The sequence below is a fragment of the Cebus imitator genome, unplaced genomic scaffold (assembly GCF_001604975.1).
Source record: "Cebus imitator isolate Cc_AM_T3 unplaced genomic scaffold, Cebus_imitator-1.0 Scaffold54, whole genome shotgun sequence".
Lineage (NCBI taxonomy): Eukaryota > Metazoa > Chordata > Mammalia > Primates > Cebidae > Cebus > Cebus imitator.
The window spans coordinates 3,018,187-3,028,778 of record NW_016107369.1 but is presented as its reverse complement, the minus strand read 5'-3'; the positions used below and the strand labels follow the sequence as shown (position 1 = coordinate 3,028,778).

General features: G+C 41.8%; 1 protein-coding gene across 3 annotated transcripts in view; it reads left to right on the top strand.

The window, feature by feature from the left end:
- Positions 1 to 602: 602 nt before the first annotated feature.
- GPATCH2L (G-patch domain containing 2 like) overlaps positions 603 to 10,592 on the top strand; it is a 51,953-nt gene continuing 41,963 nt past the window's right edge. For all 3 annotated transcript variants that reach the window (XR_001825244.2, XM_017528577.2, XM_017528578.2), the window contains exons 1-2: positions 603 to 704; positions 2,982 to 3,653. Coding sequence is in view for 2 of the 3 variants with exons in the window: in XM_017528577.2 (XP_017384066.1) it covers positions 2,992 to 3,653 (662 nt within the window). In the remaining variant the exon portion in view is untranslated. The remainder of the gene's footprint in view (positions 705 to 2,981; positions 3,654 to 10,592) is intronic.

The following is a 10,592-nucleotide window of genomic DNA, read 5'->3' as shown; positions in this document are numbered from 1 at the left end:
AGCCCACATTTAAGGAGGTGGAAGTTATGCTCCAGGATGGTGTGTCTGCATACTTTGAGATTCTTCTGTGGGGGATTTGTCGCTTCTCCATTCTTTAATTCATTCAGTCACTTTTTTATATCGGTGTGAGTTCACGAATATTTCTTTTATACTTTGAGTTATAATCCAGTATCACTTGCTCAAGGCAATTTGTAATGTTCTGAGTAACTCAGTGCAAAACAATCCCTCCCAAAGGTTGTACCAGCTCACAGGGTAGATGTCATTAAGATCCATTTCCCCTCAACTTCACACACCCTTTATAAAGGTCAGAAAGCAAGCGGGAAGCTGACAACCCTCCCTAGCGCCAATTTCTGGACGCCCCTAAGGAAGATGAGGCCAGCATGCTGGGGTCGTTCCCCACATGGGCACCTCAGCCCCTGAGGCGCCCTTTCCCGGCCAGCCCCTATTCACCACCCTTCCTTGGTCCCTGCCCCATCTCCTGGCTTCCTGCGGCACCGCCCCCACAACTCCCCGATCGCAGGGCGGAAGTGGGTGTGGCCACGGGCGGAAGCACTGGGTTAGGGGCCCGCTATCGCAGCCAGCCCCGCCCACTCGCCGCCGCCCCACCCCTCCGGCCCAGACCGGAAATGAGGTCAGAGAGGGAAACCCCGGCGGTGAGAGTCGGCCCAAAAAGCGGCGGCCGTTCGAGGTGGCTGCGGCAGCTGGTGAGGGGGTGGAGCGCGTTGAGAGTGTTGGGGTCCTGAGGGCTAGTGCCAGAGGGGATCGGATCGCCAAGCCGCGGCTGAGCGGCCAAGGGCGTCTTGGGGCTGCGGCAGCCGGCTGAAGGGTGAGGGTGGTGGGGCCTTGCTTTTCAGGGCCCATGTCCCTATCCCTGGGGATGTGGGTCGGACCGTCTCCGGGGCCACAGTCCCCTTTTCTCCTTTCTCCTTTTTGCCTCTCTGGGGCTGGCGGCAGCAAGAGGGCTTGGGAAACGGGCCACGGTCGCCCCAGCCCTCAGGGACGGGCCGGGGCGTGGTGGAGAGTCCTTCGAAACACGGTGTTTCTCACATATGTGGCCATGTTGCGACCCCCGATCCCGGAGGGAGCTCAGTCGCCACGACTTCCATTTTGGCAGTTTCTGCCCTAGAAGAGCCGACCCCCGTCCTTGGTGAGCCCAAATGAGAAGTTGCCTCCCGCCTCTCCCACCTCCTACTCCGCCCCTCACTTCTACCCCGCTCCTGCTTCTCTTCATACTTGCTGTCCACAACTACCAGTTCCTTCCTCTGCGTGACTCAGCCTCATCTCTACCTGGGTGCATGCCTGGTCCCCGGGTCCTCTCGAGAGTGTGCACCCGCAACTGGAGATGGGAGCCCTAGGGTCCTTCTGTCACCTACTGTTCGAGTTGTAGGCTTTGATGCAGGAAAGGATTCTGCATAGGCATTTGACTACTGACTTCGTTCCATGTTCAAGTTTGTGCTGTTCTGAGGTTTTTGTTTGTTCTTTTGTTTTTTGTATTTTTGTTGCCTGAGTTTTTAAAGCAGTAATTCTTTATTAGGGAAGTGGATTTAGACATGCTGTTCCCACTTGTTTCTCTATTTTGGTCTTAGGGACACTTGTCTCCCAAACCTCAATCATGGCATTTTAACCCCTCCCCCCCATTTTTTCACCTCTTTTCACAGGCGTTGATAAATCACTTCTTATTGCTTGAAAGAACTTGGCCTTTTAAAAGTGTATGTGCCTTTGAACACTTTGAGAAGCGTTGTTTGTATGGTAGTTTTGGAAGTAGGTGTCACCATTGCTCCTAAAGGTGTGGCAGATAAGCCAGAGGACTGTTTTCCTGCCTTTAAATTCATTGACATAGGCACAACATGAAAATCGTATTTAGAAAACGCTTTGCAAAGTGAAAACTGAATGAATGGAAATATGGTCGAAGAGTGACACCACAGAATTTTAAGCTCTAGTTTTGATCTTGAAAAACGAAAAAAGTGCTAAAAATTTAATATGTATTTAATTAGGTGCTGTACAAATTATGTTAAACATTTCCCCTTAAGAAGGAATTTTGAAGATTGCTCCTACTACTCTCATTTCTTGAAATGTTTGCCTCTGAAGTGACCCCTGAAATGTGATGTTTGGTTTGAGGATGCATAGAAAAATAAGAAATTTTAGAAAGCAGTTCGGCCAGAAATCTTAGAAACTTCAACTTATCCCTGTCATTTCAGCTGCTGTCGTATCATTTTATTCTGTGATTGTGTGGCACTGAAGCATATAACTAGGACGAACATTGATTTTCTGAAGGATAGGAGAGGGGCTTAAAAATTGTTAATTACTCAAAAATATATGAGCTTCCAGGTAGTAGTTGGTACCAGAATGGGTGCAAACTTAGTCTATTCTCCTTTCTGACTTCAAACCTGGGTCACTGCAATTTCTTGGATCACAAAAACTGCAGTCTTCTTTAAAGAGTGTCACTAAGTTGTCTTTCTGCCATGGCCATTGTCAGCAGTGACCCCAGGCCAAAGATCAGTTTTTCATTCATTCTCAATACCTTGTTGAGACCGTGTCCTGCTCTGTGTTTCCACAGCTCTACTCTGATTTTGAAGTTGTGTGTTTTTCTACTCCTGTCTAATGAGACAGTCTCTAATCTTTCTGGATCTCATCATTAGGTAATTCAGTGACAAGTTTAATTGGGGAAAGAGAGACGGGTCTAATTCCCCGAATTTGTTTTGGGTCCTGTCCCAGTTGTCATCTGGTGAGCAGGTTTTTGTGCTTAAGAATATGTTGACTTCAGTCATTTAACAATGGACAGAAAACTTATTTTTAGTGACTGAAGGAAGTGGTAGGAATAGAATCTAAGTGTAGCCAGATGAAAGATGACATATTTTGTTTAGGCAGGCAGAACTATGGACTACCGTGATCTGTTTTATCAAATTATTCTAAAACAGCAGATCCTTTTCATGCTCTCTTTTTCTTTTTCTTTTTTTACCCCCCTGAACTCCTTTTGGCAGATGTGGCCTCATGGATGAGCTGGTACACGACTTAGCATCAGCCTTGGAGCAGACATCTGAGCAGAATAAGCTTGGTGAGCTGTGGGAGGAGATGGCCCTGAGCCCCCGGCAGCAGAGGCGGCAGCTTCGGAAACGCCGAGGTCGGAAGCGTCGTTCTGACTTCACTCACCTGGCAGAGCATACCTGCTGCTACAGCGAGGCCTCTGAGTCAAGTCTGGATGAGGCCACTAAGGACTGTCGAGAAGTGGCCCCCGTGACCAATTTTAGTGACTCTGATGACACAATGGTAGCCAAACGACACCCAGCTCTTAATGCCATTGTTAAGAGTAAGCAACATTCTTGGCATGAATCTGACTCCTTTACTGAAAATGCACCTTGTCGACCACTCAGGCGCAGGCGGAAGGTGAAGCGAGTGACATCAGAGGTGGCTGCCAGCCTTCAGCAGAAGCTGAAGGTGTCAGATTGGAGCTATGAGAGAGGTTGCAGGTTCAAGTCTGCCAAGAAGCAACGTCTGTCCCGCTGGAAGGAGAATACTCCTTGGACCTCATCAGGCCATGGATTGTGTGAATCAGCAGAAAATAGGACTTTCCTAAGCAAAACAGGAAGGAAAGAAAGGATGGAGTGTGAAACAGATGAACAAAAACAGGGCTCTGATGAGAACATGTCAGAATGGTGAGACCTCCCTTACTAAGTCAAAGATTTTCCTGGTTAATTTTACCCAGAGTACACATCCACAGTCTTAGTGGGCTCTACTTTCTTTCAAACCTGCCACTTGAGTATTGACTTTGAAGCCTTCCTTGAATCAATCAGTAGTTTAGCTTTTTAAGGTACCATTCATGAGCCTATTTCCCTCTGTCAGGAAGGCTGTATGTAATAGAAACACAGTTGTTTCTAAAAATTGTTTAAAACGCATACCTCAAATGCACAACTAATAATTTTACGTAAAAAAAATTTGCTGCTTATTATGCCATGTAGTTTGTACATAAATATTGTTCTTTAGAACTCAGGTTTCAGCAGAGGCTGGTATGTGAGTGTGTGAGAGAAAATGCTGGGGTCAGGCATACGGAGTTTGTAAATGTTCTGTTAAGTTGCCTGTCCCTATTAAGAATCATGGCTTTAGATACTTTTTGGCTGTAATTTTGTTCTCTGCTACTTGTGGTTTGACAATATCGAGTTTGTTTTTTTATGGCTGACATTGAAGTTGTCTGAACACATGGTGGGCTTTGAAAATAACAGTGCCGAGTCCCATTAGTCTTACATCACATGTGATCAAGCCAGAAAAATTTGTCTCTAATGGGTGCATGTTTAAAAATGTAAGTGTAGTTTTGGTGACTTTTTATTTTTTACATCTCAGATAGTCCTAGGAACATTGATAGTGATTATCTTTTTCTTAATAGTGAGGTTGCCATTGGTGTTTTGGATGGGACAATTCTTTATGGTGCATTGCAGAATATTTAGCATCTCTACATTGTTCACATCCCCTGTTCCGTTATCAACCCAGAAGCCTCTGGGGTGATCCCTAGGTGGGTTGGGTACACCCATTTGACAACCAGTGTAGTCTATTACTGTTAATAGTAGTTGGCATTTGTTAAGCACTATGTGCCAGACACTGTTCTATGGACTTAACATATACTGTCTCGTTTTTTTTTTTGACAGAGTCTCGCTCTGTCGCCCAGGCTGGAGTGCAGAGGTGCAGTCTTGGCTCACTGCAACCTCTGCCTCCTGAGTTCAAGCAATTCTCCTATTTGAGCCTCCTGAGTAGCTGGAACTACAGGTGTGGGTCACCCTGCCTAGCTAATTTTTGTATTTTTAGTAGAGACGGGGTTTCACCATGTTGGCCAGGCTGGTCCTGAACTCCTGACCCGCCTCATCCTCCCAAAGTGCTAGGATTACAGGTGTGAGCCACTGCGCCCGGTTGGACTTAACATATACTCTTATTTAATGTTCACAATTCCACTATATGGTGGATACCACTATTTGTATTTATAGAAGGGAAGTTGAGGTTGTAAGAGCTTAGATAATTTGCCTAAGGTCATCCAGTGCCAAAACTGAGAATCAAGCCTGATTCCAAAGCGTATTCTTAACTGCCATGTTGTGCTGCCCTTTGAGTTGTTTTGTCTCAATTTAACTTTCCCAGCTGCAGGACATGTGACTTTCCTGAAACTTGTCTTAAAAACCAAGACGTTAATCTTAGGAACTTTGAGGTGAGGCTGTGTCAGTAACAGGAAAAGCTGTTTAGGTCTTTATGCCTGTACCTTTCATGGATGGTTTTTAATCCAGCTTTTAAACTTTTTCTTATTAACTTTATATTTGCCAGTTATATATTTATATATTTATATAACTGTAAATTATATTGAGATAAGCTCATAATTTGACTTTCCTAATTTTCCTCTAATGCCTAATTCCCTTTAAGATTTATACAATTTATATGAATATATTTGGATTATAAAGATATTTTTTCTCAGACTATTTTTAATCAAACAAGAAATGCATAGTCAACTTGTAGCCTTTCACACTATTGAAACCCTCTATCAAGACATTCAAGTTTGTTTTAATATTAAGCATATATACCAAATAGAAGTCTTCTTAGTGTTGAGAATGGTGATTTTAAAAGTAGCCTTTTGGGATGATAGCCTTGTGTATGTTTCTTCCCCAGAATTTCTTGTTAAACTACGACATAATTGTGTGTGTGAGAGACTGTTAACTCTGTCTGCTCTGAGATAACAGCCCAAGGATGGCTCCAGATGTAGAGCCTATAATCTGGCAGTGAGATGCTTCGCCCTTTTCTGTTCCTTCTTTCTTCAGACACATCTATTGATCATTCTAGTCAGGATGTGGCAATATAAATTCTAGTTATCTGAGAGTCTGGATAAACTTAAGTGGATGGGAATTCTTATGAAATTCTTACTCTTTTCAAATTGGGGAGACCTCATTCCCCCATTTGGGCTATTACCCTGGTCCCTCACTTCAGAGTAGGCTTGTAGCTGTGAAGGAATAGTGGGTGGAGTGGTAACACACATGGCATGAGGAAAGTTCTCTAAAATCTTCTAATTATTTAGGAGTTCTAAATTCTCCTACTTGTCTCAATTCATCTGTAGTTACAAACAGAAATGCTTTGTATTTTTTCCTCCTAGGTTCACTCTGTGAAGAAAGGGAGTGATTCTTTCTCTTTGACCACATGTTGTGTTCAGCCCCTCCTCAACAGGAGAGTGGAACTAAAATCTTTTCATATTCAAGCTGCCCTTGATTATTAGGCACACCTTTAAACAGGGCTAGCACTAGAGTGTAAGTAGATAATAGTTTATGATTTCGTTATACTGTTTTGGTGAGTTGATTCTGTCAACATTTTTCTTCTTTTTTTTTTTTTCACTACATTTTTAAAAGAAATACTTTCAAGAATCTTCTTGGTTACCCTTTCATAAATCTGCTTGGCGGTACCACTGTTTATTCACATACAAATCAAAATGTAGAATTTTACTTTTTAGCAGTGGTATTGATGGTTGTCAGAGTAATGATCCACATTGTAAGATTATTAAAATGAAGTTCATTGTTAAGCTTAGCTTAGCCTAGTCAATGGTAGAGTTGTGTTTTTTTTTTTAAGCATGAATTAGGTGTTTTAGATTTAAAAATGTATGTCTCTATCAGCTTATTTCTAATTTCCTTAAACTCACTCTTTGTGAACTAAACATGGAGTAGTTATAGACTTCATCAATATTTGTTTGCTTTTCCCTTTCTGGTCTTCCCTTAATATTACACCAACCAATCCCTCACACGTTCTGAGAGTCATAAAATGGTTATAGTGAAATAGTTTTTTTCTGCTTGCATAGAGATCAAACTATTATTTTAATATTTTTTCTGTGTATGTGTATGAGTATTCTGAAGTAGAACAACTATTGTAAAATTATTTTCTACCAATCTTTATTCAAATTGTATAGCAGCTATTAATAGCTATTAGCTATTAGGTGACTGTAGCCTAATTTTGCTCTGTTCTTTACTAACATATTACTTGTTTGTGCCCCTTGAATATAGTTTAGCTTCTTTTTCTTTCATAAGTGAATTGGTTGGGTGATGGCCAGAAGTCACATTCAGGAGCCTTCCTAAGGTGATGTATTAGAGGCTGATCTCACAGGAAAGAAAATATTCTCCTCTCTTGGAAGGCAAGTGACAGAGATAGAGTGCTAAACCTACCCCCTCCTTCTCCAGCCCAGGCTGACCTTCTATGGCCCCTTGGTGCCTCTTGTTTTCTTATTTTTATAGAAAATCAATATCCTTTCTGACACAAACAATAGCTCAGAAGCAAGACTAAATGGGAGAAAGCTGAGATCTCTGTCCATCACCTCTCACTTTAACTCCCCCAAACTCTTTAATTATGAGCATGCTTTGCTCCAGGTGCTTGTGACAGTGAAATTGCTAAATGAGGACAATTTTAACCAAAGATTGGGTGATCAATAATACTCTATAGTGGTAGCTTGTTGGATCAATAGCATTCATTATTTCATGGTTAAGGTAAGTAGCCTCCTTTGCAAGTGGAGGTCATTAATCAGGGGTTACTGAAGCTGTGGAAAAGAATATGTATGGTAGGTGGGGATGTTCTGTTTTCTGTAAGTAGGGATGCTGACCAAGAGTATATTTACCATTGTTGCAATTGGTAGTATTGCAGGTAAGAGTATCGAATAGCTAACACAGTGGGCTTATATGGATATATTCACAGTTCTGTTAGTATCCTTAGGAACAACTAAAAAACACAGCTTAGGAGGTAGATATGATCCTGTTATACTTGAAAGTCTATGTCTTGAAAGAAAAATCCATCTTTTAAGAGGTAGAAGAGTCTCCCTCTTAAAAGAAATGTTGGGATTATTCCATGTGACTCCAAAGGACAGAACTAGGACTCAGGGATAGAAAGCACAGAGTGTTACACTTTGCCACGGTATAAAATATAACATTCTAACAATTGGGACTCTGTAAAAATGAAGTGAATTGTTTCACCCTGTAATGCGTAATGACTTCTAGATCAGTTGGATTCAAACATGGGCTTGATGATGCTTACTTAGTTGTTGTTGAGTTAAGAAGGTTGAACTGAAGACTTCTGAGATCCCCTTGTAACACTGAGATGCTGTGATTCTTTTCAGTTACAGTCTACCTCCCCACTTTGTAATATCTTACCTGGTAAGTAGTCTCAATTGCCCACTGGCAGTCATCTTCAGACATTCGTTCTTTCTCTGAACATTTAGAATGATATTGTCTTTTCTCTTGTTTTGCAGAATTTGTTCAAAGCCCTCTGGGTATTTGCCAGCAAGGGTACATAGATTACCCTTGGACCCCTTCTATACTCCCATGGACATAGGTAACATGCCATTCTCAGATCTACAGCTAGCCAAGAGGATATGTAGATCCCCTAGCCCAATTCCTAGTACTGCTGGGAGGCTTTTATCTTATATAGCTATGCTGGACTGGAATAGTATCTCCCAACTCTCACTGCCTGAGTCCGACCCCATTCCAGGAGTGTGCCATAAATGAAGGTGTAGAAAACACTACAATTTCCAGAATGTACTGTCTCCAGAATGCACTTCTCTGCCTATGTCAACTGGAATCTTTATTCTTGAAGACTATACTTTCTAGGACTCAATACCTTATAACTACTTCCTACCCCCAAACACAAATATACACAAAACGCCAAGCTTCCCTATCTAAGTGTACTCTGGGAGTTACAGCCGCCAAATAGAAACTGAAAGATACTCAGTAGGAAGAGAAGGATGGAACCACATGCTGCCTTAAACTGCAGCTACCTGATTTTCTGACCGAAACAGGCCTTACATTTCTGAACCACAAGATGACTGTGGAGAAAAGATGCAGGGGCTTGCTGTCTACCTTCAGGGCAGGCCCAGCACTTCTAACGTGGGACTCCATTTCATTGTGGAGTGCAGTTCGATCAGCCTCGTAGTCTGAGGAAGTCTTGGCAATAGACCATCTGTATTCTCTACTGCTGCAGAAAAAAATTGTCCTAGAACATAGTAGCTCTAAATAAAGAGGCCCAGTGTGTGAGTATGTAACTATTCCCAAGGAAGAAACCAAAGTGCTGGAGAAAAAAAATAATTTCAAAGATACCACTGAAGATAAAAAAGTCTTCCTGAGTTGAAAAATTAAGTCTAATGGGAAGAGACCTCTACTGAGACATATCTTTTCAAAAAATATTTTATTTTAGTTTTTTTTTTTCCCCCCCACACATGCTGAGGACTAAGGAAAGAAAAATCTTAAAAGGGGTTGAAGGCTGGGTGCGGTGGTTCGGGTCTGTATTCCTAACACTTTGGGAGGCTGAGGCAGGAGGATCCCTTCAGCCCAGGAGTTCAAGACTGCACTGAGCTATGATTATACCACTGTACTCCAGAGCCTGGGCGACAGAATGGGACTCTGTCTCTTAAAACAAAGTTGGGGGTGAGGCGTGAAAATAAAACGGACATTCATCCCTAAGGTAGTAAGTGTAAGGTCTACATTTGCCCATAGAGTTTTGAGAGGGAAAAGGTGACTCACCCCACCCTGAATTTTATAGACAGTAAAGGTATATTTCATATGGAAAAGCAGCAGAAAGACATTCTTAGATATGAAGTTTCCAGAATCCATGCTTTTTAAAAACTTACTCTGAGAAGACACTTCATCTACCTAAAGATGAATCACTATTAGCTCTAAGAAAAGGGAAATCTTGAAAGGATGGGTGGACTTCTCTGAGCCACAGCCCTCAGCTCAATAGCAGAGTCCTGAGGAATATCATATCTCTGCAAAGTATACCTGACTGTACTAGTCACAGTGTCTAACCTGTCAGCCTGGGGAGGCTGCTGCCTTTCATGGCATCATCTGAATGAAACTGAAAAACAAATTCTTTTATTATGTATTCTCATTACTTACAGGAATAATTTCGGAACTGATGTGAGATATTTCTCTGAATAACCTCTCCCTCAGTCATGTTTACTGCTATATTCAGAAGTCTGATTACAAAGGGTTACCAGTGTACCACCTGTACCCTGGGAAAAAAATGGAAATTAATAGTAAGAACAAAAATGCCTTTGGGCAGTGGATATAAGAGTGACCTTTTTCCACATTTTTCTAAATTCTGAAACAACTTTTATTTTTGTTAAGTGCATTATTATTTACTAAAAAAACTTTTAGAATGACGATGTAAGCCGTAAACTTTATTTTAAGATAGTTATTAATCAGATGCAAAAAACACCTCTTATTAAGTTATTTGGTTAATAAGCTCTTAAATGGGGGAGTAAAAAACCCAGATGGTAACTTAACACCAACTTGTGATTATAGGTGATAAACTAATTCTCTGCCTCATTATAATTGGAACAGGTATGAATTACTCTTTCAGTTCTAACTTGACAGTGTTTTGTGGTTAGGAGTATAAAAGAATTAGCAAGCCCTCAGGTCAGAGGGTGTGCTATGCCATTTGTGGGAATTCAGAAGGGTTTGTCTTGTTGAAACTAGAAGCTACTGTTTAGGAAGAAGGGAATTAATCTCAACAAAGAGTTTATAAAGATTCTGTATTATCTGTTGCTGCAGGAAAAGTTGCTCTAAAACTTACTAGCTCTGGGCTGGGGGCGGTGGCTCAAGCCT